Here is a 27752-nt window from a genome sequence, read left to right on the forward strand (position 1 = left end):
TATGGCCATTCAACCTAACATCATCAAAGAAACTGGATAAGTATTCAAAAATCTTCCCTAAAGAAAATGTTAAGCCAGATGGCTTCACAGTAAGTCCGACTGAGCATCTGATAAAAAATAATTCCAGCCTTATCTTCCCAATAATATAAAACAAGGAAACACTCCCCAACATATTCTATCAATGCATCATAATGTTGTTACCAAAATCTGACCACGGCAGGAGAAGAATGAAAAATTACAGACCGATATCACCTATCAGCAAAATATTAGCCAAGAGAATTTAGCAATGTATAGGAGGAATATTCAATCATGATCAAGTTGGGCTTACTCTAGACATACACAGTTGATTTAACATAGAAAATCAATGGAACCCACCATATTAACAAATTAAAAGAGAAAAAAATCAAATGATCATATAAATTTTGAAAATGTGAAATAAACTTCAACATAAGCTTATGAGAAAAACTCTCAGCAACCTAGAAATAGAAGGGAAGCTCCTTAACCTGATGAAATCTAAGGAAAAAATAACTGCAGGAAAGATCCAAATGAATGGTGAAACACTGGAATCTTTCACTTTGAGATCATAAACAAGGATGCCTTCTATACCCACCCCTGTTCGACACTTTGCTATCCAACAGTTCAGCAAAGAAAGACAAAGAAAGAGCAGTGTCATTTCCAGGTAAAATGTGAATGTGTACATAGGGGAAAAAATTAACAATAAAATTATTGGGATTAATGAGAGGATTTTTTAAGGTTGCTGGACACAACAAGATTATGCACAAAACACCCATACTAAAAAAAAAAAAAAAAAAGACTTTCTAAAAATCTAGGAACAAACAGAAAATGAAACAACTTTAAAAAATATCATATACAACATCGCCAAAAATATTAAATACTTAGAAATAAAGCTAACTAAAGATGTGTACGACATCTATGGAGAAAATTTTACACTTTATTGAGAGACATGAAAAAAGGCCTAAATAAAGATACACCATATCCATGAAAGATTCATTTTGTAATGATGTCAGTTCTCCTCAAATTCATCTATAGGTTAAATTAAATTGCAGCCAAAATCTCAAAAAGCTTTTAGGTATATGTGTGATAAGCTGATTTGAAGATTTCTATGAAAATTCAAAGGGCCAAGAATAGCCAAGACAATTTTGAATAAGACTGAAGTTGGAGGACTTACACTTCCAGAAATCAGGATTTACTGTAAGCTCTAATTAATTCAGGATGATATTGGCCCAGGAGAGACAAGTAGATCAAAGGAACAGAACAGAGAGTTCAGAACTGGATCTGCATATATATGGACACTTGACATACATCAGTGGTGGGAAAGATTATCAGAGAAAGTATGAACTTTTCGATAAACAGAATTGGTTGAGGAAAAAAATGTCATTGGATCCTGATTTCGAACCATTCACAAAGATCAAGTCCATGTAGATAAAAAACAAATATGAAAGACAAAACTATAAAGACAACTGTAGGAGACTATCTTCATAACCTAGGTGGGTAAAGAAGGATTTCTTAAGCGAGATACAAAAAAGCATTGACCATAAAAGAAAAAGATTGATACGTTCGATTCCTTCGAAATTAAAAACTTCTATTCTTTAAAAGACGAGATAGAGAAAAAGGCAAGTCACAAGGTGGAAGAAGATATTCATAACAAATAACTGACAAAGGATTAGTATCCATGATAAAAACTTCTATTAAAAAAAAAGAGACAATCTAATAGAAAAATGGGCACAGTCTTGAACAGGAATTTCATAAATGAAATGGTCAGTAACATGAAAAGACATTCAACTGTATTAGCAATCAGGGAAATGCAAATTAAATTAAAGCCACGACAAATTACCATTACTGGAAAAAACTTTAATCCTGATAACAGCAATGGTTGGTAAAGATGTGGAGGCATGGGCTGGTGGGAATAATAATGGTACAGGTAACTTTGGAAAATTGGTAGGCTTTATCTACAAAAAGCAAACATACACATGTCCAAAGTTACAGCAAATCTACTTCTATATATCTACCCTAGAAAAACTCTTGTGCTTGGGCAATGAGGGATGTATACATGAATGTCGATAATGGTCTCAAACTAGAAACAACCCAAACAGCCCTCAACATAAGAATGGATGAATACATTGTATAAGCACACATTGGAATATTATACTGAAATGAAAAAGGATAAACTGTAACTGCATATGAATGAGTCTTACAAACATAATTGAGCAAAATAAAAGAGTTAAAAAGTATACCTATCATGTTATTCCATCTATATAAAGTTTATAAAAAGGTAAAATTAAACCATGTCATTTAAGGATGCAAACATAAATAGTAAATCCATTTGAGAAAAGTGAGGAAATCATTATTATGTAAATCATGGTAATGGTTCCCTTTATGGGTTGGGAAGGTGTTCCAATGAGGGGGACATATAATGGGAGAAAGTGAGCTTCAGACACTTATTATTACATTAAATAATCTAATCACAGGGGTTTCACTTTCAAAAATTCTTCAGACTGCATGTTTTATGTACTCTTCTGATTTTGTAAGACATTTAAAAAGTTTTTTAAGAGTGCCTGCTTTGGGGGTACGGGGGCTCAGGGACTGGGTCTCTGACCCCTTGTACTCGTACCTGTACTTCATCTTCTGGATTTTCAAGGATAGGTTTTTCAGAACCAGGTTCTTGGTGATCTCTGTCCCTAGCTTCCAGCCTTTCCATTGAAGCTCTTCGGCCACCTCAATGTCCCAGATGACCCTTTTCTTCACTTTCTTCTGCTTCTTCGGGAAGCACACCTGAGTGTCCATGGGGCTGGCTGGCTGTTCAGTTGGCGGGGAGAAGGAAGGATGCATTATTGGAGTAGGATTCAAAGACCCAGAGAAAGGGCAAAGATCTCCCCACTTCCAGAAAGTAACGAATTATGTCACAGCCCCCACCGGCCCTGGGGGATGATCTAAAGCAAGAAGGTGAAGGGAAGGCAGGCTCCGGAGTCAGATATTACCTCCTCCGAGATCACTGGAATGGTTTCCTTGCGACCCTGCCCCTGAAGCCTGCCCTGGGTCACCTCATCTGGCCATTCTGTTCGGCACACTTAGCAGTCTTAGCCGGCCTGTTCTGTGCCTCAGTGCACCCTCAGAGGTTGCCTCCTCTTCCTCTTCCTCCCCATCCTGCCCTTTCACTACAGAAGCCTCTCCCAGCTGGACCGGTCTCTCCCAGGCCCTTCTCCAGACCACAGGAATTCTCCACCATTCCCTCTCCCAGCCCTCAACTGGCTGGTGGAGCAGAGGAAGGAGCCAATTTGCCTGCAACCAACCCCCACCCCACGTGCTGACTTTAGGACCACTCCAAGCACTGCTCCTGATGATGCCAGAGGTTCCATGTGCCAACGCTTCCCTTCTATAATGGAAAATCCTTTCATTGGCTGATCCCTCACTCCTATCTATTTGAGAATGGAGGGGAACAGAAAACCCCCTGGGGTGCAAGGTGGAGGGAAGATGAATCAGGTACCTCTTCCTACCAATCACTGCTATGAAGGCCCAACTCACTGCCATCTTATTTTATCTTTGACCAAGTGTTGGTTTTATATTGTTACATAAGAATATATTCATCTGTTCAACAAATATTTGTTGATTACCTATTAGGCATCAGACACTGAGCAAAGTGCCAAGACTACAATAGTGAACAAGGATGACAAATCCCTCCTCTCTTGGAGCTTGCCCTCTCAGTTTCAATATTTACAGAGAGTGTCAGATGGCTAGTGTAGTATTTTCTTTCCCAATTTGCTCATGGAGAAAAGGTGACATGAGTGAGCAAGGGTAATTTATTACAAATATCAGTTGGTGTATAAGTCAAGTCCAATCAGAAAAACAGAAGCCACTCTGACTGTTTAAAAGCAGGAACGTAATGCATAAACAGGGGATAGTGAAGTAACCCTGAAGTTAGCAACATCGAGAAGCTACTACCACACCTAGGTTGCTAACCCTCCCCCGACCCTGGCCCTGCTGCACCCTGCCCCACCTGCCCTGGACATGTCCTCACACAGGCACTGGAGTTACTGCTGCTGCAAGCACTCAGGGCTGCACTGCTGCCAGTGACAGTGGGAATGGCCACTGTGCTGGCACTCAGGCATGATCCAGAGGTCATGATGCAGTCCTTCATGTCTCTAGTCCTTGTGATAGGGCTCGAAGTTGCCTGGGTGAGCATCAGGTGCCTGGAACACAATTCCAAGGGAAGCACTCTGGCTAAGCCAGAGTCTCTGCCAGTTTGGAGCTGAGGAGAGACAGAGGGACATGAAAAAGAGGAATAGACTCGTCATGGCCATCATTATCACAGAGGAGTGACTTCTTACCAGCTCTGGCAATAGATGTGAGGTAGTGCCACGAGGAACAAGCCTGAACACAAGAGACAGGGCTTTGCTTGGGAGCCTAGAGACTCACCATTCAGGAAAGGCACTTGGAAGAGGGACTCAGCCCTCCATGGACACACTTGGCATTTCTCAGCAAGCCCTCAGTGAGAGTTATTGAAGCACATGCATTACCTTTATCTGGCTTTATTTTTTTCCTTTGAATGTGTCTTGCCTCCTGTAAGAAGAGGAATAAGTGTCAAAGAAGAAGCAAATGACACTGAAGAGCTGTTGGTCAGGGTTTCTTCTATCAGTACACAATCTGTATTCCAGGTTTAAAGTAAGCATTCACTGAAATAATGACTCAATTCAAGGATAAATGATTCAACTTCTAAAATAGGGATCCATGGATGAACTGAAGCTGGAAGTTATACACAAATATATATGCAAATGTTACAGGCAAATTATATGCAAAATGTCATGTGTATGGACATGTGCTCTTTTCCGCAGCTTTCACCAAATGCTCAGAAGGGTGCTTGGCCCTGCTCTAGGGGACACACAAGTGTCCCAGTTGGCTTTGGCCCCATCTCCTCAAATCCCTTCTTCCTTTAGCAGACTTCCTTCACCACATACACCCAAGTGTGGCTACCATATGGGATGGCATCAATTTGATACCTTTTTGGAACATATGTACATTTTGCAGACTACTCAGTATCCTTTCCCATCTCCTCGAATAACAATCTCAAAATTAATAACAACTTTTATTGACATTTATTTAGAACTTACCATATGCCAGGCAATGTTGTAAGGTCTTCACATGTACTGTAATTCTTACAACAGTTTATTAGATGTGAATTGCCTTTCATTTGGCCTAAAATTATTTCTTTTCAGTTTGGGGGTTATTATAACACATTATGCTTCTCACCCTTTAGAAATTTACACACTTCCATCAGACACTCTCCCATGCCCTCCCCACCACCCACACAGAGCAAAAGATTCTGCTGATTCAGTTTTTTCTAACTGGTAACAACTCCAAACCCTCTGGAGGGGATTATCTTAGATTCATTCATCCATTCATTCATTCATTCATTCACAAAGCATTAACTAAGTGCCTGTTAAGCACAAGACAAGACAGGTAAGGATCCTACCTTTAATTGTGAAGTATAGGTTCAAATGGAATCAAAGAAATGCAGGCTGAGGAGACAAGAGAAGAAGGTTCCATTAATTTTCTGCTACTGGATGGCCTTGTAGTCCTGCCCTGACTCATTAATGCCGGTGACTTCAGGGGATTCTACAGGTGGCCCCCGTCTCGGGGCTCTGAAAGTATCCAGTCAACAGGTGAAACATCCCAGCGAGTGCATAGAAGAGATGAGAGGATGGGGGAGAAAGCTGGTCCCGGCCAGGTCCTAGGGCTTAAGGGAGTGAGCACTGGCTCTGAAGCTAGGAAAGCTGGGTTTCAGCATCTGCTTAGATTCATTTGAGATGGGCAAATTTATCCAAATCCCCCAGCCTCAGTCTCCTTGCCTGTAAAATGAGGGTTATGCAGTTTCACAAAGTCGAAGTGAAACTCAAATGAATAGAGGATGTGAAAAAGCCCTAGACAAACCTATATTACCATAATTAACAATCATTGCTTCCACACTAGCCCGCACTACTCTTCCAGAAGATTCACACGTTTGCAGTCATTGTGAACACACAGGGCAAGGAGGTGGTGCTTTTTAGTCCAATTTTCTAATCTCGAAGACCTTAAAAAACACGTTTTCAGCTTCCTTTATTTGACTAATTTCCAACCTAAAAATTTCTAAGATGACCAGTGGAAAAAATGGCGCGCCGTCTAAATTTACTTAGAGCTGTTCCTCCTTTCTCTTCGGTATCCCCAATATGACTGATCTCGCGCAAGTCGCAGTACCACGGGACTCTGTGAAGGACGTGAAGGGGATCCCTGGCCATTTCCTGGAGAAGGCGGTCTCCCGGGGCAGATACCTTCCCTGGCCCCTCGCGCCGCTCCCTGGGTCTCCGAGATCAACGATCAAAACTCACACCACCGCCATGTTGTCGTCTCCATAGATACAGGACGCACAGAGCACGGCGTCTCTTGGTATCCCAGGGCAAATGACGGCAGCCCGAATGAGTCATGTTTCAGAGAACGCGAAACTTTAATCCTTATCCTCATTTTTTTTTTTATTTTTTTTATTTTGTGACTTTCCCTACTAATAGTAATTGGGCTTCTACCAGTAGCAACATGGTATGTATAGTCCCTTAGTTGTGACTAAATTTGCTTCAGAAGTCTCCCTTTTCAGGAGCCCAGAACCCATGGAAGATAATGGGTGCTGGGTCCTGCTGACCATATCCTCCAAGGATCCAAAAAAGTCAATAGGGATGGGTACCGTTTGGTTTAAGGCTATGAGCAAGGGTAAGTGATGATTCAGGGAATTGGTGAGGACCAGGATGTAGGAGAAAGAGGGGAAGAAGGATGTAAAGGAGATAGACCCCAATCTTCCTGGTTGGAAGCTGGTGATGGGAGTAATAAAGATAAAGCACGCTCAGTGATTTGGGCCTCAGCACACATAAAAATATATTTTCTAAGTTTTTCCTCCACAGTCCCACGCCACCCACTACTCCCTACCTTCCACCCCTGCCACCATGGAATAAGAAGACTCTAGGCTGGGAAATCAGGCAGACCTGAGATTAATCCCGACTGCCACTTACTGGCTGTGTGACCTTGGACAAGTCACATGACCTCTGTGAGCCTTAGTTTCCTCATCTGCTACCTGGGAATAATTATCAAAAGGTTTGTATGAGAACTGAGTTATCAGGCATATGTAAAGTACTCGATACATGGTAGACAATCAACAAAGTTAGATACACACATACACACACACACACACACACATGCACAGGTCACTTACTAAATGTGAGGTCCCTATAAGCAAACAACTAGACCTGTGCACCCTTCTCTCCCACCACCACCCAGTCTCTCCGCTGCACACTGGAGAGGCAAGAAATTTCTCTTTTCTCCACATCTTCCTCTTGTTTCTCCAAGAAGGAGGCTGCCTTGCTGCTCTAGGGTGGAGAAAGACAAAAGGAGATGCCAGGGTGACCTCAATCCAGATGGCAAGTCAGCCTAGCTCCAGCACTCGCAAAGCCTTCTTTCACCTTCCTTCCCCTGCAACTCTGACTCAATTTAGAGCGTTGGTTCTGAAGCTAGGTCTGCTTCCAAGCTGTATTTAATTTACAGGAAGGAGATGAAGAGGTGTGTCCTCCCACAGAACCTTCTGACCTCTGAAATTAGTGGAGTAAGTCTTCTAAGCCCAGTCTGAGGAATGGAGAGTGAGAAAAGACTGCAGCCAAAAGATCCGCTGGGGGTGGTTCAGGGCCGGATCAAGGAGCACACATGGACCACTCTCTGCATTAGCGTGCTATGATCCCCTGTAGCAGCTGGGGTGGGGGAAGAGTGTGTTAACAGACTGATGGTACCTCTAGCCTGCAACAGCTGCCATGGCACAAAACTGTCAGGGGTTTAGGGGTAAACTGCTATATGGCAAGAGAATTCAAAGAGTTTCATTCTGCTTGGGACCCTCATAGGGTTTATAGGGTTTTCTAATCCTTTGGTGTCAACCCAACCCCCCTAGATAATTTTCTCCCTCTATTCCTCATCCCCACTTAGGCCAACAGCAGGGAGATGGAGGGGGAAAAAACCATGAGGTTTGATCCCAGAGACTTGAGTTCAGGTCCTGATTTTAGTATTCAATAGCTGAGAAATTTTAAGCAAATTGTTAAACATCTGTAAAATATTCCTCATCTGTAAAATGGGAACAAACAGAGGTAATATTCAAAATACTTAACAATTAGTAAGGCATGAGTATTGACTATGAGAATGGGCACCAGCTGGCTTTGGAGCCAGAGTAGGGTCCTAAAAGCCCACATCATGCCAAGTCTTAACGCTTTAGTTGTTGGGTCATGGGGAAGCCTTGGGGTACAGGAAGGGGACTAGGAGAGCGGCCACAGCAGTGGAAGACTCAGTCAGTGACTATTTACCAACAAGTACCAAAGTATCACCAGATTTCAATAATCAGTATAACTATATTGAATAATATTAGTTGCAAGTCAGATCTGAGGACAAACCCTACCTCACAAGCTACTGTAGACTTGGTTATTTATTTCAAGCCAAAACTTGAAGTCCCTTCCTCTCTAATTCCTCCTCATTGGTGGAGGAACTGTCAGCACATCTAATGGCTTTTTACTTCTACTCTGAGCAGTGTTCCTTTTCTGAGTGGGTTCTCCCAGCTGTCTTCCCGACACCATCTCCTGCTGGCCCTCTAGCTCCAAGCTTCTCTGTCCAGCACCATGGACAGCTCTGGCTGACCAGCCTATCCTAGGCCATCCACTTCGTCCTGCCTTCAATCTCCTCATTCCCCATCCATCCCAGCGCAGAAACCCAAGGTATGAACTAAATGAGGGGCATCTCTGAGAAGAAAGTACAGTGAAGTGGTTAAGAACAAGTTCTGGAGTATAGCAGAATGGATCTGAATCCCAACTGTGCCAGCTTTTAGCTGTATGATCTTGTTTCCTCACTCCTGTAAGACCCAGTCTCCTCATCTGTAAACAGAGAAACTTCAATAGCTCAAAGGTTGTGAGATGTAAGTGGGATAAAAAACTTGAAGAACTTTGTACAGTACCTGGCTCATTATATGTTCTGAATAAATGAAGAACACCACTATTCTGTGATTTTCCATCCTAATTCCTCAAACCCTTTTCCAATCCATTTTTGACTAGAGTCCTCTCCCAAGTAAAGGTATCATGACATGGCCATCGGCTCAGTGCAACTGGCTTCCTCTGAGTGTGGAAGTTGGCTTGGATTTCATGTATGAGGAGGGATCCCACCTTTGACTGATCCATGAGAGTCTATCTTTTAGATTTTTTTCATTTTTAAAATTGTGAGATATATAGAAGATTCACAAAGACAGTACAGGGAGTTCTCATAAGTCTTTCACCCCAGATTAACCTCTTACATGACCATAGATTATTTATCAAAACTAAAATATTAACCTTCATACAACAAATACTATTAATGAAAGTATAGAATTTATTTAGAGTTCACAAGTTTGTCCACTAAAATCCTTTTCCTGTTTTGGTAGCCAATCCAGGATTCCAACAGGGGCACTTCCTCAATTTTTCATGCCTTTGACTCTTTTGAAGAGAGCTGTCAATTATTTTGTAGAATATTTCTCAACATGGATTTATTTCTCATGATAGAGTAAGGTTATATGGGAAGCAGAGCACAGAGGTTATATGCCTTTCTTAGTTCATCATATCGGAGGGTATATGCTGTCAATGTTTTATTGGTGATGTTAACTTTGATCACTTGCCTAAAGTGGTGTCTGCCAGGATTCTTCACTATAAATTTGCTATTTTCACCTCTTTATTGGATTTTAATCATGCCCATTTTTGCTTCTCTAGGAAGAAACCCATCTTCACGCTAACCATTCCAACCCTACACTCTCAACCGCTCCCTGGAGCCACACTCATTTCCTATTATCTATCTGCCTGGTCACTTTCCTCTGAGTTTTCTTAAGCTGAGCAGTTGGAGGTGTGTGCAGAAGTCAGATGCAGAGACACCTGGGATTCATTAGGGCAAAAGAATGCTTTAGTTTGTTTTTGTGGACCTTCCTGTTGAGGCCCTACAAGTTTCTGCTTACAAGGGCACTCTGGGAAAACGTGACCAGCCACTGTTCACAGGAATGTCCAGCCTTTTCCCAGGTCTGGCCCGATCTCTGAGCACTTTCTTTAACATCTATCATTTGTCTTTTCTAATACTCTCTAATAGCATTTCCTTCCACTTGGCCAGATACTTTCTATCCACTAACTCAGATGCATGAGCCTCCTTCCTTCCAGAAGGCTCTTCACTCCTCCAAGAGTTTGCTATCATCAGAGATCTTGCCACCTGAGTAGACACATAGTATTTTTTCAGTTGGCTGAGTGTGGAGAGGTGTGCTTCTCCATCCCTCCCCCTTTTCTCCATCTCTATCCACTCCACGTTTATTCCAAGTCAGTGTGTCTTCTCACACTTCCCCTTTAGAAGAGAAAGGAGTATCGCACCTCCTCCAGCCTCATTCAGGTTCTATTTTTAAAAGCTTTTGTGTAAAAGTATATTAAAGGACCCTGGAAAGACTCAGAAGATGCCCTCATCATTTCCCATTCCCTTTTTGCTCTTTGTTCTGATTACTATTGCTGCGTAAGAAATTATTCCAAATTTCAAGATCCCAAACAATCATTCTATTTTGCTTATGAATTTGTGGGTCAGGAATTCAGGAAGAGCTTGACCAGGCAGTTCCCTCTTGGAGTCTCTCATAGAGTTGCATTTAGACATTGGCAAGGGCTGCAGCCATCTGACAGCTCCATTGGGCTGGACGTCCAAGATGGCACACATGGCTGACAGTTGGTGTTGGCTGTCAGCTGGATGCTTGCTAGGCTATGGACAGGAACACCTATCTATAGCTGCTCCAGCTTGGCAATCTCAGAGTAAAACCTGGCAGAACCTACATGGCCTTTTCTAGCCTTAAACCAGATTCAAGGGGAGAGGAGTGTCAAATAATTGTGGACGTATTTTAACCATTGCCACTCCCACCAAAATGGGATCCTCTCACGATATCTAGAACATTATTCCTCCAAGACCACCTTCCCAGACAGGTTCTTGGCCACGCTCAGTGCTATTAGACTTCTCAGGCTGATGCTGGGAGTGACTTCTCCTGGGAGACTGAGTCATCAGTTTCCACCTCCCTCAGTTGCTGCTACAGGAGACTTGGGTTCTGGTCTGGACTTTGCTACTTTTTTAAGCTTTTTAAAGGAGGGACGACTATTTCCAGTCCCCACACTCGGGCTGCAGATGCTAGTAGCAGGCCTAGTTGCCTAATGTTGCACTCAGCTCAGCCCTTCCCAACACAGCACTACTCGCTGTTAGAAGCCATCCTGCAGGCAGGCAGTGCCTTCAGGCTGTGTTGGGGAAGACCAGTGAGCGCAGGTTCACATGGCTTAGGAAAGGCCATGCACAGGGTGACTGAGCCTTTCCAAACGAGAGAGGAGGTTGCAAGGACAATTTGGGGATGAGTGCCTGAAGAGAGGCCTCCTCACAGGCAAGTCAGGGAGCCAGGGTGCAAGTGACCCCTGTGTTGAGGGCAGTCTGCCCAGGTAGCTCCAGAGGTCTCATGGTCAGGAGCTTCCCCCACTTTGTCTCCTGTACCCTGATTTTCCAGTTCTCCCTATCTCCAGCTTTCCCCGAGGACCTGTAGACTAGGCACATGTCTTGTACTTTGTACCTTGCTTGGACTTGGCTATAAGGGGCTACTCCACGTTTCCTCCCCATGCACTCACGGTATGTTGGGGGAAGGCAGAGAGAGCAGGTGTCTGAAGGGTGCTTTGAACCCAAGAAGACCAGCTCTGGGCCAGTGAGAAGGGAGGACTTCTTCATGGGAAAACCCTAAACATCTCCATTACTAGTGCAGGCAGGAAGGCCAGAGGAGAACCAAGGTCAAGAGTGCTGAATCTCAGGCTTAAAAACCTGAAGTTGCCTTGGGCCCTTTCCTCACCATCATTGCTCATCCAAACAGGCTTCAAGTCCTGGTCACTTTCCTGCATAAGTGTCCACAATCCATTATCTTCTTTTTGACCCCACAACCACCTCTTCAGTCCAGGTCACCAACTTTTCTCTCCAGTAAATGGACTCCTCGCTTCCAAGGCTGCCTTCTCTGGTCTGTCCTCTACCCTGCAGCCAGGTAAGCTTTCTCAAACAATCTAGTCACGAGCTTCCCAGCTTCAAACTCTCCAGGTGCTCCCCCAAGCCTTCAGGATAAAGTCCCAGTGCATGGAACACAAGGTTCTGTGCAATCCAACTCTTGCACCACCTCAGCTTTTCCAAATCCACATACACCACATAGCTTTGTGATGCTGACCTGGTGGTGATTCCTCCAAAATCCCAGGCTCACTCACGCCTCCAAGCCTTTGCATTTACTATGTCCTCAGTCCAGACCCCTTCCTTTACTCACCCGCAAACTCTTTCTTGCCCTCCCTGCATGATCTTCATCTCTAGGAAGTCTTCCTAGTTCCTAGCCTCTCTGCAGCACTCCAATAGCCCCTGTGAGAGTGTCAGGCACAGCACTCAGTACATGGTGTAGACATCCATCTCCTTGAGCTGTTCCCTACCATCCAGTTCATTGAGGACAGAAACTGCCTCTTTCCCTCACTTTGGCACAGTGCCTGACACAAGGGTATCCAGTAAACAATGACCGAACAGGTGAATGAAGTTTACAATTGTGGATTGAGCCACTTTGGGGGCTGAGCATGAGCCTGAGAGAAGAGGCAAGCATTGGATCAGTAGCTTCCTGGGTCCGAGTGCTATAGTTGACCTTCTGAGTCTTGGCATCATAGAGGATGGGGCGAGCTAGGTTCTGGTGGAAGAGGTTGGGGCAATCACACTGCAGAGATGGAGGATGACAGGCTGTCTCTCTTTGTCTCACTGCTCACACAGTCTCCTCAGATCTGGGCCCAGGATTCCCAGAAAAGCTGCAGGTCCAACTTCTACCCCAAGGTTGGTCTTTTGAGGGGCTGAACCTTTGCAGCCTTCTCTGTCTGATGAATGAATGTGTTTCCTGAGGACACCCATCTAGAACATAACGGTCTGGGGACACCTAATGGCTCTGTTTATAGGATAGAATGTGCCCAGGCCCAGTAGGAGAGGTAAGCCCCCTCAACTCCATAGGAGAGAGCCTCTGTCTACAAGGGTGAGAATGTGCAAATGAGTGGACAAGAGTACCTTGACCTTGACCTTTTATGTTTCTCACTATAAATAAGTTCATGGACATTCTGGTTCCTGTGAGCCTGGTCCATGACAGTCTGCCACAGAGCAGTGAGTCAAACCTAGATGTACTAACAAAGCAGATTTCCAGGCCTGAAATGCTAAGAGTACCTTCCATTGAGGACCCAAGTTCACCAAGGGAAAAGCCTGTGGTATAAACAGGGGGCCTTAGAAACGTGGGGGAAGGGAGAAATGGGTAAGAGGGAGTCAGATGTATGGTGATGGGTGGAAACTAGACTTATGGTGGTGAGCACGCTACAGTGTGTACAGATAATGAATTATAATGTTGTAAAAGTTATATAATGTTATTAACCAATGTTACCTCAAAAACAAAACAAAACAAAATGCAATGAGCCCAAAAGCCAGATAGATGCATGGGTTCAAATCCTGCTTCTGTCACTTGCTTATCTTGGGCAAGTTACTTAGCCTCCTTGTGTTTCTGTGTCCTCACCAGGAACATGGTAATATTATAGTATATACCACAAAGGGTTGTTATGAAAATTAAATGGGTTCTACATGTAAAGCACTTAGAACAAGGCCTGGCAACAGGGAGTCTTCATTAAATGATAGCAGTGGTCATTCATTACAGCCTGTGGGGACCTATTCCCCCCTCCCCCCAGAAGACACAGTCTCCAAGGAATAAAGTTTTCTCTGGAGTTTTCCTCTGTGGAGGTGGGAAATGGGTAAGGTAAGGATCTGAGCAGTCACCCCCAACACTGCACTCTCCGTACGAGGCTAGGACCAGGGTGGCCGTGTACTGCAAAAACTGGCTCTCCACTGAGGGGAAACCCTTACTAGTAGCACGGACCAGTTTCCATGGTGTAAATCGTCTCACCAGGGCCTATTGCACCCAGCTCATGAAATTTCTGAAATATAACAATCGTACCACTGGGCCTGGGAATCTCAGCCGATCTGCGGTGAGCGCAGAAAAACCTGCCTTGGGATGGACAGACTAAGAGAAAATGAAGAAGGGGGTCATCCTGTTTGGGTAACAAACTGGGCCTTCTCTAGACCAAGCAATGTTTCTCAAAGTGTGGTCCGTGGACCATCTGCCGTGTTTGGGGTGTTTGTAAAAGTAAATTCCTGGGCCTTGCTCTCCAGCTTCAAAGCAAAATCTTAGAAGTGAGTCCAAGGATCATTTTTAAACAAGCTGCCTAGCTGATCCTGAGGTTTAAGAAATGCTAGGTAAGGAACCCCCGACTTATCCAAGAAGTCAGAATGGGCCACAAGGCAGAGGTACAGTCTCCAGAATCATTTCATACCACAGTCCATTATCCACAGTGAATAATCAGAAAGCCAGGCATCGAGAATAACCAGAGTAAACAGGGGAAGCTCCTTGACCAGAGCACAGGAGCTGGTTCTAGATGAGTGAAGTGACCATGTACTAGTTATCTCACTTCTCTCCTCCCACTGTGTTAGGGCCGGCCTCGGGGTCAGCACGCTAACACCCTGCCTGGCGCACAGCACAGCACTCTGTTGGGGCTCTGCAGAGCTCCTGGGGAGAAAGGGCCTGCAGAGGGCATGGGAGCACTGGAGGTTTTGTCCTTCGGGGAAGGTAAGCACACCCCTAGACAGGTCTACTCCCGGCTTCAGACTGCCTGTGTATGCACCCCACTCAGCATCCTGGACTCTATGGCTCTAACAACTTAAATAATTTTTATTACAAAAGGAAGAAAAGACCAAAACATCCCCAAAATTCTCCATGGGCTTCCCCCTCGGCGCCAATAAATAAGGTGGGGAGACTGACCAGAGGAGGGGGTGAGGGTCATGGTTCAGCAGAAGAAGGAGCTTAGCCTGGCAGAGGTGGGAAGGACCTCCCCGCCCACTCCCCTGGTCCTGGGCGCTGTGCTCACATTGGCTGGAACACAGACTCCGCCCACTGACAGCAACAGTCTCTGGGTGTGTCCCGAGGAGTGTGGCCAAGGAAGAAGGTCATGCCTCAGGATGGCCAGAATGGCTGTGCCACCCTGTGGCCTTCTCAATTTGGGGCAACATTGAGTCCAGCCGGCTCCCTGCTGGATCCCAGGGAATCTAGCAGCATCAACTGAGGTGCAAGCCCACCGAAGAGGGGCCTAAGACAAATGGAATGAGCTCACCCCATTGGGGGAGGCAGGTATCAAAAATTGCAGTGAGAACTGGCTGGGTTGGGACCCACCGTGCCAGCTTCGAGGTCTATAGGATAGAAAGACAGACCACCCCGCCCCCTTGCCAGCTCAGCTTGCAGCTCTGTCACTACACCAAGATGGTGGTGGTGGGGGTGGGGACGCTGGCATCGCCCAGTCAAGTCTCAATAGTATATCTCTGTGGTGGAAGAGATGGTGGGATCCAGTGCCCCCTGCTCGGGTCCCTTCCAGGGCCAATGCCTTCCTGGCAGGAAGGCCTTTGGATCCAGTTGGGCAGTCTCGGGAGGGCAGTGAAAGGATCTTTTCAGCTCCCTGGCACTGCCATGCCCAGCGAGTGAAAGCTGTTCTCTTCCAGCAAGAGCTGTCCCAGGCGGTAGAGCAGCTGGGGGTACCAGTGCACACCCTCCCCTGGGGTCCAGCTGCTCCACGCCAAGTTGTGAAATAGTCGCAGGGGCCAGAAGACCCACTGAGCCAGGTGGTGGTCAGCCACGGCTGCGAAGCAGGAGGCCACCACATCCTCTACCACCAGTGTCCCGTGCCTCGTTAGTGGGGCATAGGCCCCAAGGGCAATGTGTGTGGAGACAGCCGCCACTCGGGCAGGCTGCAGGCCTGGCACCCCAGCCACCAGCACATAGTGACCAGGCTGAACTTGACTAGCAAATGTGGCCCGGAAGTGGGCTGCCGGTTCTGTGTGGTTGTTGGCAGTGAAGAGCAGGTGGGCAGGAGTGAGTGCCAAGCGGCGCGGGGGGTCCTGGGTCTCGATGACCTGGAAGGCCCTCAGCCTATCTGGCTCTCGATCCAAGAAAATGAGCACGTCGCTGAAGGTGGGGTTCCCATCCTCCCCCATGGCCAGCACTCGGTCTCCTGGCCTCACAGCTGACAAAGCCACACGTGCCCCGCTCTCCAGGCGCACCTGGGCTCCAGCAGGGAAGCAGCCACCTGTCTTGGCCGCGGCTGAGTGCTCTGTGGGAAGAAGGGACATGAAGGTATTACTGCTATGGAGCTCAGATTCTTAGTCACAACCCCACTCCCCAGCCCAGCAGAGCTCCTCTTGCTCCCAGAGAGCCCCCACCCTATCTTGGCCCTGCCCCCTTTCCCATGCAGCCTTGAACCCTCCCACCCCACAATGTGGTCTTCTGCTCTCCTCCCAGCCTAATCCCTTTTGCCAGTGAGGAACATATTGTGGCTCCAGTGAGTGAGAAAGAAAGGGCCCTCCTGAAGGCCAGCTGAAGTCCTCCATCTAGTCTAAATCCTGACAAGGCTGTGAAGCAGGGAGGCCAGAGGTCAGCTGAGCCAGGTGGGGGGTGGGGGTTGGGGGTTGAGGGTCAGCCATGACTTGACACCCAGAAAGCTGCAGCCTCGTGGAAAAGGCGAGTCGCTTGGCTCCTCTAGGGTCTGGATGTCCCATGATTTCTCACTCCTTCATCAGACGCTCCCCCGAAATTGCCCTCTCAGACTGACACCCCAAGTTCTGTGCCAGAGCTGGCCCCTGGAGCCTAGACGGAAGTGAGGGGAAGACCAACTGCAGGGCAAATACAGACTCCGGGGAAGTCTGGCTCAGTGGCAAGGGCGGAAGCACTGTCTTCAGTTCGTGTGCTGGCTCTTCGTGCAGGGACAAGACACAGTGGTATCAGTTGGTGGGATGGAGAACAGTGTTCGGCGGTCAGGAATAATGAATGGAATTGCCACTCTGGGAGCTGGCTCTGGGCCGGTGTTTGCAGGGGAAGAGTGAGTGTGACTTGGAATAGATACCTTTGGCAAGAAAGTGCTGGGGGGAAGAGTAGGGGTGGGGTTACCACTGTAGGCCCGGGGAGGGGGCGGGGAGATGGGGGTGGTATCAGGAATAGGAAAAAGTGGGCCTGGTCTCAACGTTCCAGGTCTACAAGTGTGACTACTGCATGGTGCCAGCATGGAGGGCTGAGCCTGCCACCCCGTGGAGTCAGGCTTGGCAGTCACACAGGAACCATTTGAAGCATCCGTGACTGGGTTCAGTGTGGGTGACAGGGACACTGACAAGATTTGAGGGAGGGGTGAGGCCTCAATGCCTGCCAATTCGGATCAACAAGGCGGCAAATCTGGGAAAATCCACTTTATTGAGTCCACTCTGTTTATTCTGGCCCTCATGGCTTGCTTTGCCTCAAAATGTCCAACATCAGGACCCTGAGGGAGAGGCTAGGGACGCCTGCGCCCCCTAGGAGGGGGATACGCCCTGCCCTCAAGGGCCTGACCTGCAGTCGATGCTGGGTTCTGAACCTCTGGGCTCCTGGCTCCTGGTCAGGCATGCTGATGTCTGGGCACACCCTGGCCCCACCGCCCGACTCGGTTTTCCACCGCACTGGGTGGGGAGGCTGTCTCTGTCACAGCCTGGCTTCCACATCTGTCCAGCTTGCTCTGTCTTGCACCTCCTGCAGCAGGCTCTGGACTGTGGATCTCAAGGTTGGCACCCAGCAGCGCTGGGACAGGGCCCTATCTCCCTAAGGCTCCTGCTATTGACACTACCAGGCACGGGAGGAGCAGGCTGTCACAAGCAGAAGTGGGGAGCGCCGCCGACGTCCTCTTTCCCGGGGCTCCCGCCTCCAACCCCGGGCGGGTCTCTTCACCTTCTTGGCCCCAGCGGGCCCTGCGCCTCCTGCCCACGCCCTGCGGCCCCGGCCCCGGGCCCAGTCCCCCGGCAGCGGCTCACCGGACTTGACGGAGCAGTGCACGTGGGCCTTGGACTCGTAATACACCCAGTCGAAGCCGGCCTCCACTGCCAAACGTGCCAGCAGCCCATACTTATTGCGGTCGCGGTCCGACGTGGTGATGTCCACTGCGCGGCCCTCATAGTGAAGCGACTCCTCCGAGTGGTGACCGTCTTCGTCCCAGCCCTCGGTCACCCGCAGCTTCACGCCAGGCCATTGGTTCATCACCGAGATGGCCAGGGAGTTCAGGCGGTCCTTGCAGCGCTGCGAGAGGAAAGCGCAGCGTTAGGGAGAAGAACTGGCGCACATGCAGGTGGAGCCGCAGCCTCGCCCTGGGCTTTCCCACCGCACCCACTGGAGTTGGGAAACTGGGGGCCCTAACGTGCTTCCTTCCACTCTAGTATCCGGCTGCCCCAGGGACCGGAACCGCACGGTGGCGCCACAAATCTGGAGGGCGAGTCAAGTCGCGTACCCTTGGGTCTCCCTTTTCTGATAAGTGGCCCCTTCCTCCCGTGCTCGCTCTTCCCCGCTCAGGGTACTGATTATTCCACAGACCAGGCTTCACCCTTCCAGTGCCCAGTCCCTATGGCTCACCGAGGCACCGGAGATCAGGAATTGACTGCCCGCTATCTGGAGGGTGGGGGTGGTAACGAGCCGACTGCCTGCGGCTGGCCTGCTAGGCATGCAAGGCCGATGGTGCCCAGTAGGTGTCACCATATCCTCAGGGCTGAGGCCCGGGAAGACCGGCCCTGGAGGCACAGCAGGTGCGGAGCCCCAGCAGCGTTGAGGGGTGTGTTGGAAGGGAATCACTGGCCTGCCTGGATTCCTCGGGCGCCACAAAGCAATCCTGCTGGGACTCTCTTACGATCCAAAACCCGCCCGCAGCCCTTCCCGGGATTCGGCAGCCCTGGAACCAGAAGTCGGTGGAAAGGCCAGTGCCGGGCCTGGCTCAGAGGAGGGCGACGCGGAGCGTGTTCCACTACAAGGGTCGCGGTTGGTTTGATAATCCCAGGCAACGTTCTCCCTTAGTCCAGAGCCCTCCGTACCTCTGCGCCACCCCTGAGAAGGGACACGAGAAACCGAGCCTCTGATCTCAGGGAGCTGGCTCCACGCTCTGCCTCACGCGGGGTGGGAATAGAGATGCATCCCAGGGGAAGAACGGGAGAGATCACCTGTCTGTGCTGACTTCCCGGGTGCCTGCAGCCCAAGGGACCCTGCAGTTAACTGAGAGGAGGGGCTGGCGGGAGAAGGGGCCCATCCACAGTCCTTGACTCTGAAGTGCGAGGTGCTGCCAGGTGTTCGCAGCCCATGTCTCAACCTACCCCCAGCCCGCACAGCCCGGCCCCACAGACCCTTGGACTCGGTCTCCCAGGAGCCAACGGCGTCTACAACCCAAGGCCCGGCTGTCCTCCCCGGCGAGCAGCCTACCTGGGGCGCTCACTGCCCCGGGAGGGAGCTCCACGTATCTTGCCGCCAGGCTTCTAGCCCCCCACCTATGTCCGCCCATGGGCCCCTGCTCCCCGCCCCTCTTTCCCCCGCTACCCCTCCTCCTCGGGTCCAGAGCTTGGGCGCGCGCTGTCAATGATTGCCCAGCCCGTGGCCCGGATCCTTATCTGCATTCCTCGGCGCCCGGCCCGGCCCGGCCACCAGCCAACCTTCGCCCCGACACTGGCCGGCCAGCCCCGGCGCCAAGGCGCATGCCGAGGGCCGTGGTCTAGCTGCTTTTCCTAAAGCACCTAGAACGCGAGCTTCCTGCCGGCGGGGGAAGCCCCGGGAGACTGCCTAGGTCTCTTCCCTCCGACCCGGTTGCAGAGAAGAAAGGTTTTCTCCCGGCCCACGACCACCTCCCACTCTCGCCGAAGTTGGGCTGAGCGCAGGTCCTGTTCCGAGCACGCAAGAGACTAACTTTAGCTCTGCTCCCTGCGTCCTTGGCATCCCAAGCCCCTCTCTTCCAAGCCTCTCAGTTCCGTCACCAAGCCCAGGGATCCCCCAAATTCGGTCCCAGAGCTGGAAGGCTCCAGCTCCCCACCCTTCAACTGCAGCTGCGCCGCTCAGCTCTCTGGACAGACACGTGGGCTCACCCGGCAAGTTCCCTTCCCCACCTCCGCCTTCCACGCTGCTCCTTAACCCCAGACCTCGCCGAAACGCTGCTTCAGGAGAGGGCAGAGCGGCGAACCAAGAGCGAGCGTGGAGGAAAGGTCATGGGGCCCTCCGCGCCCGGAGCTTCTTCGCCTCGGGGTGCCGAATGGCTTCGAAATGAAAGGGGCGCAGCTGTGCACCTGGTTAGGCCTGGAGGGACCTCGTGGGTACCGAAGGAGCAGGAGGCAGCCGGGTCGAGGTACCTCCGGGTGCCGCGTCTGACCCGAGCTGCCAGCGCTCTGGGGCAGAGGGACCGCCGCCAGCCGGCTGGGCTGTGGCGCTCGGCAGTGAGGAGCTCTTCTCACAGCCTCCGGCGGTATCCGGGATGCCGACGCTCCCGTCGGGACCCCTGGCCGGCCCATCTCGGGCAGGAGGCAGCCGGGCTTGGAGAGAGGGGCAGGTGCCAGGGGGCGTGCCAGCCAGTCGAGAAAAGGTGCCAGGGGGGCGGGTAGGACCGGGCAGGTGGCAGTGCTTCGGCGGCGGCGCCCTGCGAGGGCGGGTCGCGCTCACCTGGGTCATGAGACGGTCGGCGCCCGTGTTCTCCTCGTCCTTGAAGATGATGTCGGGGTTGTAGTTGGGAGTGAGCTCCTTGAAGCGCTCCGAACTGCGCGCGATCTTGCCTTCATAGCGCCCGCTGGCGCCCAGGGTCTTCTCCGGCACGTTGGGACTGAACTGCTTATAGGCGAGCGGCACGAGCTTGCGCGGCGGGCGCCGGCGGCTGCCCACCACCCGGCCCGGCCCGCAGCCCCGCGCCGCCGGCACCACCAGCAGCAGCAAGAGCAGGCAGAACCGCAGTCGAGGCCGGAGCCGGGCGGGAGACATGGCCGGGGAGCCCGGGAGAGCGGCAGGCGAGGGCGCCTGGTGGGCTGATGGGTGGGCAAGTCGACCCGGGCGCTGCGGGGGGCTCAGGCGTCCGGGTGGCTCCAGGGGGCTCCAGGTGGGGGCGCCATGGGCTGCGTGGCGCAGCGCAGGGCCGGTGGGACTCAGGTGCGGGGCGGGGGCCCGGGGCCCTGGCTGGTGGCGGCACGCTGTCCCCCTCGGCGCCTCGACTCTGAGCTGCCCGGCTCGCCGGCCGCCAATAAATAGGCCGGCCCGTTTGTTTTGGCAACGCGGCGGCGGCGGGGGGCGGCGGGCGGCGGGGCTGCGGGCCGCCGGGCTGGGCTGGGCTGGCCGGGCCGGCGGGCTGGCGGGCCCCGCGGTTAGCACCCCGGCCCGGCGGTCAGGCGGCTCGGGCGGAGCGGGAGCTGCTGCCGTCTGCGGCGCAGCCCGGGGCCGAGTGAGAGGGGAAATGGAAGAGATCCGGGCTCGGGCCCCGCGCAGACCGCACCCTACCCATGTCCCTGCCTCCTGTACGCTCGACAGCGAACCTGCAGCAAGGGCAGCACAGCCTCCTCCCCCTCGGGCGGGCGGCCCCGGCACTAGCCAGCCCTTGTCCAGCTTGCTCCTCCGCCGCGCGTCCGCCCGCCCGCTGCCCTCGGCGGCCCCTGCTCTGCCAGAGTTTGCCCTCCCCGCCCGGACGCGCCCCACCCCACCTTGGCCTCGCCTCTGGGCTCCCCGCGGCTCCGGGGTGCCCCGCCAGGCGCAAACCTCCCGGACAGGAGCTGCCACCCCCACAGCGACCGCAACCCACGGCGCGGCCGGACGCGAGGGGCGGGGGGCAGTGGCCGGACCGCACAGCCGCCTACGGTGTGCCCTGCGGGGAAGTAAACCCAAAAGGCTGGAGGCCGCTAGTAACCTGGTGCCCCACCCTGGCTCAGAAGACGCAGCGCCCTCTCAGCTTGGTGCAGCTGAATTCTGTATCGACCCGGTGCACATCCCAGGGCCGCCGGTGTGAAGCTGGGAGTGGGGCGTCGGTCCTTAGAAGAATCAGTAGGGGTTTTTGGGTTGGAAACACTGTTAAAAGGAGCAAGATGAAATTGCAAAGAGACAGGCCAAGGTGTAGAGAAGAGCAGCCAAAATGGTGACCTCAACAGAATACTGGCGAACTTCACCGGCCACGTTAGAAGGGCAACACGGATCCCAGTGACAGGGACTTGCTAACAACGCAACGACAGCAACCACAGAAAAAGATTCAGAGTCTCCGGCATACGAGAGCTGCTAAGTGATTATTCTCTTAGCTCTACTTCACAAATTAACAAGGACAGAGAATATGTAGAGGCAGCCGGAGAAGTAAACATGGGTTGTGTATTTTAATATGCCATTCAGGAAAGCTGAATGAATTAGTTTTCATTCTGCTAAAACAAGAAAAAGGAAGCATGTTTTTTTAAAAAAACACTACCACTAACATCACAGTAAACTACGTATATGATTTGGTTGTAATATATTCTACAAAGTCAAAAGCGATAGAAATAAAAGGGTGAGAAATTAAAAGGTTTAAAAATCCTCATTCCATTACTCAGCCATAAGAAGAGATGAAATACTGCCATTTGTGACAACATGGATAGACCTCAAAATAATCATGCTAAGTGAAATAAGCCAGACAGGAAAAATTGAAAATCACATGGTATCACTTATATGTGGGATATAAACCTAAAAGCAACAAATGAGCTGGACAGAGACTCATGGACGTGAACTATAGGCTAGTGGTTACCAGAGGACTATAGACTAGTGGTTACTAGTGGGGTGGAGGAAGTGGGGGGAGGTTGATGGGGTAAAGGGGGTCAGATATAGGGTTTAGGGAGAGGGTGAAGTGGGTAAAGGGGATCAAATATATGGTAGCTGAAGGAAACTGGACTTTGGGTGGTAAACACACAATAGAATATACAGATGTCAAATGATAATGTACACCTGAAAATTATGTAATTGTATTAATCAACGTTACCTCAATAAACCTAATTTAAAAATTTTTAAAAATTCTCATTCCAAGAATATTACTACAATAGGTACAATTTGATTGATACTTTCCTGCCCGATACATGGAAACTATAGATATTATTATACCAAGTATTCTACTTGCATTATTTAATTTAAACTCACAACCCCAAATGTGCTGTTATTATCCCCATGTTACAAATGAAGATTTTGAAGTTCAGAGAAGATCAGCAACCTGCTCTTGGCTGAGGATCAGGGTTCAACCCCTAAACCCTGGGGTCTGGCCCTAGTGCAGATGCATTGGCCCTCTGTGCAGCATCCACTCATCCAGTACTGCCTGAGTTTGGGTTTGAGGGAGCTTTTCACAGTTATGCTCTCATTTCATCTGGATCAATTTTGTGACTATAAATTCCTCCTTGGAAGAGACTAAAGAGAGTGCTTAACCCAAGCACTTCATATCACAGAAAAGCAAACTGAGGCCCACAGTAGAGGGTTTAGGATGGCTCTGCCAGGAGTGGTGTGGCCTCTGTCACTTGGAAACAAAATGGATTGTTTCTTTCCTCCCCTTTGCCCATACTTCCTCCTCATGCCCCATTCCTTAAGTTAGCATTTGGTTTCTAGGTCTCTGAGTCACAGATCACTCTAATGTTGCTTCCTTTCCTTGTTTTCTAAGTGCTTTAACTTGTGTTTTCCAGGGTTCGAGAACAATCCTTGCAATATTGCCCACCTCCTCCTTCTCTCCTGCTCAGACTTCTGAGCTGACCATGCAGCCAGGTCAGTACCTCTCCCAACCCAGACAAACAGGGGATCCCTGTTTTTATGAAATTCCAAAAGAGAAAATCCTGTAGGCTTCTGCGGTCACCCATCCCAGTCTTTTATAGCCATTTTCTAGACAAGTTTTGCCTTAAGTTCATCTTTCCTCCTCCTTCTCTAATGCAAATTCAACTTCTTTCCCCTTTTTCTGGTCTTAGTGGCTAGGGCCACTATCCGACTCAGTATCCGTATGCGTGGACTTGAAGAGTTGTTAGATTCACTTTCAATCTTCTTTTCACCAAGTGAAAGACAGTTTCTTTAAGATTCTCTCAGAGGTTCTAATTTATAACTGTTTATAACTTTGCTAGTCTCCCTTTCATTTGCCCTCTTAGTCTGGGATCTTCTTGAATACAAATCTCTGGTAAAAATCTGATCAGTGGCAAAGAATTCCTTATGCAGTGCTGATGCAGCTCAGCATGAGGATGCTTCTACAGCAGCACGACCTCCTTGGTTTAGGTTGTGCTCCACTAAATCTAGACTCTGGCTGACTTAGGAGCAGTGATTAGGGTGTGTACTGGGAGAATCAGGTGGGGGCTAACATTGATCAAGTCTTTTCTCTATGACAGGTGCTTTAAGCACTTAGTCAACAGTCACAGTAACTCTGTGCACAGAAGTTATTCTCATTTTACAAATCTACAACTCTAGAACTCTAGAAGTAAAGTAACTTGCCTGTGGTCTCACAGTTAAGATTTGAACCCAGAGCTTTTTTACTCCACAGCTACAGTCTTTTCTTAGGACACAAGGGTGGTTCGCGATGGGAAGCTCAAATTTAGATTAGCATCAGTCCAATCTCCTTCATTGGACGAAAGGGTGAGGAGGGCAGAGATTAGAAGCATCGTAATTTCTACAGCAGCGGCCCTGGAGCACTTTTTATCCAGGCTGGGGCCTAAGAACCCTGGTCATTTCTTGGCTGCCTATGTTCTTAGTTGTTTAGTAGATGTAGGGTAGCTTTTGAATTGGGCTAATCCATGAGACCTATCAAAAATAGTCTGGCTCTTTTTCTGGTCACTGCCAGGCTCTTGCCAGCAAGAAAACGGGAGAACTGAGGTGTGGCACTCTGGAGGCACCAAAGGCCTGGGGTCTGAGCAGCAGTGACGGACTCTGATCAGAGCACTTTACATCTGAGTTCTGAGCCAAGTAGCAAAACCGCTTTTCTTCTCTCATTTTTAGAGTCCTCGTGCCCCCTCAATCATCTATGTTTTGAAGAAAACAAAGTAAAATTTATTTCTTCGGATATGATTATTTTGTTTATAAGAATGAAAGTTGGAAAAATTGGTTGGAAGGAAAGGGAGGGAGGAAAATACACCGGAGGACCTGATCATTTAAACATCTCTTTAATAGACTAACATGTTAGTGTCTTCAATCTTGAATTTAACGTTATAGTACAAATATAGTGTACTTATAGTGTGATGTATTCATATATTCGTGTGCATATGTATGTGTGAATATATATTCACATGTACACGCATACTGTGTAGGTCTATACTTTATAATCAATAGTCTTATTTTCTCTGAATCCTGCCACTTGACCAGATCAATCCTGCTCTAAATCCATGGGTGCTGAGCCACAGCTAACCAAGTTTCAAGAAATCAGTCAAATATCTTCCAGGGACTCAGTGCACAGCAGCTCTGGGTCTGTAGAAAGAGCACTGGGCCTGGAGTTGGCAGATCTGTACCTCAACACTGTCCGCGATACCTTCTACCTGTGTGGCCTTGAGCAAATTACTTGCCTTCTCTCAATTTTAGTTTTCTCATTTATAAAGTAAAAATTAATATCACCTACCTCATAGGGTTGTTGCGAGGATTAAAATACAAGCTGTAAAGTATAAATCTTATGTTTAATTCACTTTTATTCTCTGATTCACTAGTAGTAGTCGCAGTTCTCTCATTCCTGTTACCGTCCAGGGGGTATACTTCACGATGCTCATATATGTGTGCCCCAAGACAGTAGTGGGGATTCGGGGGCCCTATTTCTTTCTGTGAGGGAGCATCTACCTTGTGCACATTAGTATCATAGGCACATAAGGATAGAGAATGCAAATAGAAAAGTAGAAGACACAGTTTTTGTCCTCCAGGAATTTACTGTTTAACCTTAAAGATAAATCATGGGGGAAAAAAGGCAGTTACCAAGCCATGAATGCCACTCATGAATGGGTACAGAATAATGCATTTTAAACTAGATAGGTTAATATATAAGATAAACTTGGTCTAGAAGACTATAGATATAGAAAACAATGAGCCAGGTTAGACTTCTTAGAAGAAATCATTTTTGAAGGAGGAAAATGAATAACTGAAAAGCATGAAGAGGATCCTCAGGAAAAGATAATGGCACTCATAATAATGAGAGCCAAGTTGGATGATCTCGTAAAGGGGAGAACCCCTAATATTAGCTGATGTAACCTTCACAAAAACCTTATGAAGTTGACACCATTATCTTCATTTTATGAATGAGGAACTGAGGTTCAGAACTTGTGAGTTGAAGCCAGGCTGTTTGACTCAACAATAATCCCGTTTCTTGGTGAGTGATTCCTAGAACAAGCATGCTGGGTTGTTGACCTTTGTTCAAGTCACTCATTTTCTCTCTATATCTTGGAGACTCTTTTATTATCTTCATCTTGGGCTTTTAAGATCTCATAGTCTATTTGACTGATCACTTCCCCAACTGGTTGGGATCACTCTGACTTCTACTGTGGAGTTTTTGAAGACGTTAGCGATCCCACTAAATTTAGTCCATATACAGAAATGGAAGCATGCCTGTCTTTCAAGCTTCAGATCAACCCAGATTGCATTTGGAGATCCAATTAGAGCCACTCAAAACTAAGAATGCTTTGAAAGTTAGCTATTGATTAGAAATGGGACTATTACCTTTGCCCAAACAATAAGCTCATTACAAGGCACTTCAGAGAGATTCAAGCATTAAAGACCTTGCTTTGATGACTTTGAAAAGGTAAGAAAAGGCAACAGAATTAGTGACAGAGTGTACTTTCCTCTCAAGTCAGAGACTAAAGATTGTGGGAAAGTCTTATAGACAGGAAGATATACATATAAATATATTTCTGTATATGGATAATAACATGTTTACTAGTTAATGGGCTCTACTTCCACTCTAGTATCTCTATTAGGGAAGAACTTAGTTGCTTACAGAAAATGTTGGAAAATATCAGTCCAGTGGAATGTTCAATCAAGGCAGTGGAGTGCTATTCTTTTAGTAACTCAAGGGATGCTCCTGACATGCCTGTCAGTATTCTGTAACTCAGTGTGTACTAGGCTACCCGCACTCTCTCACCAGTCTCTCCTGGTAGAGACAGCATCTTAAGAATGCTGGGAACCTGTAACCAAAGAAAAAAGGCATAAGGTCACTTGCTTTTTAATAACATATTCTTAGTTTCTGCAAAGTGACAAATTCATTCCATTATAGACATAGCTAACAAAATGGTATTCAACCCTCATTCTCATCTTACAACTAGTTGCTGCAAATAAAAAAGATTACATTCATTTATATTCACAAGTTTCTGAAACCACTTCAAGATACACCTAGTGTGAATAGACGTGTGTATGTGTGCACATGTGTGTGTGAGAGATCATCTTTCTTCATTTATTCAATCAACAACTATTTTTGAGCACCTACTAAGTGCCAGACACTGTTTGAGGTGGTTAGGATGTGAGAATAATAATAATAATAATAATAATAATAATAATAATAAAATCCAAAGATTCTTGCCCTTATGCAGCTTTTTTCTGGAGGGGAGGCATTGGGGAGACAATTAAAAATAAAAAAATAAATAAAATATATAATGTGTTAGAAGGGAATAAGAAAGGACTATGAGTGAAAAAAATAAAACAGGGTAAAAACAGTGCAGCCGGCCTGTGGGGAGGGGTGTGAAGTCAGGAGGCAGAGTGTTCTGCTAAGTGGGGTGGTCCGTGAAAGCCTCATTGAGAAGGTGTGACTTAAGCAAAGACCTGAAAGAGGTGAGGGCTTCAACTAAGTCGCTAT

General features: G+C 48.5%; 2 protein-coding genes across 3 annotated transcripts in view; both read right to left on the bottom strand.

Moving 5' to 3' along the window:
- Nucleotides 1-6408, bottom strand: part of CFAP65 (cilia and flagella associated protein 65) — a 32609-nt gene extending 26201 nt beyond the window's left edge. Inside the window, exons 1-5 of the mRNA XM_039844802.1 lie at nt 6185-6408; nt 5489-5534; nt 4435-4578; nt 4037-4208; nt 2633-2817 (exon numbers count right to left, since the gene is read on the bottom strand). Coding sequence (XP_039700736.1) covers nt 2633-2817; nt 4037-4201 — 350 coding nt within the window. The 5' untranslated portion in view covers nt 4202-4208; nt 4435-4578; nt 5489-5534; nt 6185-6408. The remainder of the gene's footprint in view (nt 1-2632; nt 2818-4036; nt 4209-4434; nt 4579-5488; nt 5535-6184) is intronic.
- An 8420-nt stretch (nt 6409-14828) lies between these two features.
- On the bottom strand, nt 14829-21838 carry IHH (Indian hedgehog signaling molecule). Of its 2 annotated transcripts, none has more exons than XM_039844804.1 (3): nt 20645-21838; nt 17998-18259; nt 14829-16277 (listed from the first exon to the last, which is right to left on the bottom strand). In XM_039844804.1, exons 1-3 carry the CDS (start codon nt 20954-20956, stop codon nt 15619-15621), a joined length of 1233 nt encoding a protein of 410 aa, XP_039700738.1. In that variant the 5' UTR covers nt 20957-21838; the 3' UTR covers nt 14829-15618. The 2 variants fall into 2 exon arrangements, with proteins under 2 accessions (XP_039700738.1, XP_039700739.1); XM_039844805.1 differs by lacking the exon at nt 20645-21838 and adding an exon at nt 20275-20607 and having other exon boundaries at nt 14877-16277.
- Nucleotides 21839-27752: the final 5914 nt, after the last annotated feature.

This window comes from Pteropus medius, unplaced genomic scaffold (assembly GCF_902729225.1).
Source record: "Pteropus medius unplaced genomic scaffold, Ma_sr-lr_union100, whole genome shotgun sequence".
NCBI lineage: Eukaryota > Metazoa > Chordata > Mammalia > Chiroptera > Pteropodidae > Pteropus > Pteropus medius.

Excerpts from the sequence above, each read along its gene's own strand:
- IHH (XM_039844804.1), bottom strand. The coding sequence starts at position 20,956 with ATGTCTCCCGCCCGGCTCCGGCCTCGACTGCGGTTCTGCCTGCTCTTG. Across the intron at positions 18,260-20,644 it reads CCGACCGTCTCATGACCCAG|CGCTGCAAGGACCGCCTGAA; the intron begins GTGAGCGCGACC and ends TTCCTCTCGCAG. Across the intron at positions 16,278-17,997 it reads GCACTGCTCCGTCAAGTCCG|AGCACTCAGCCGCGGCCAAG; the intron begins GTGAGCCGCTGC and ends TTCTTCCCACAG.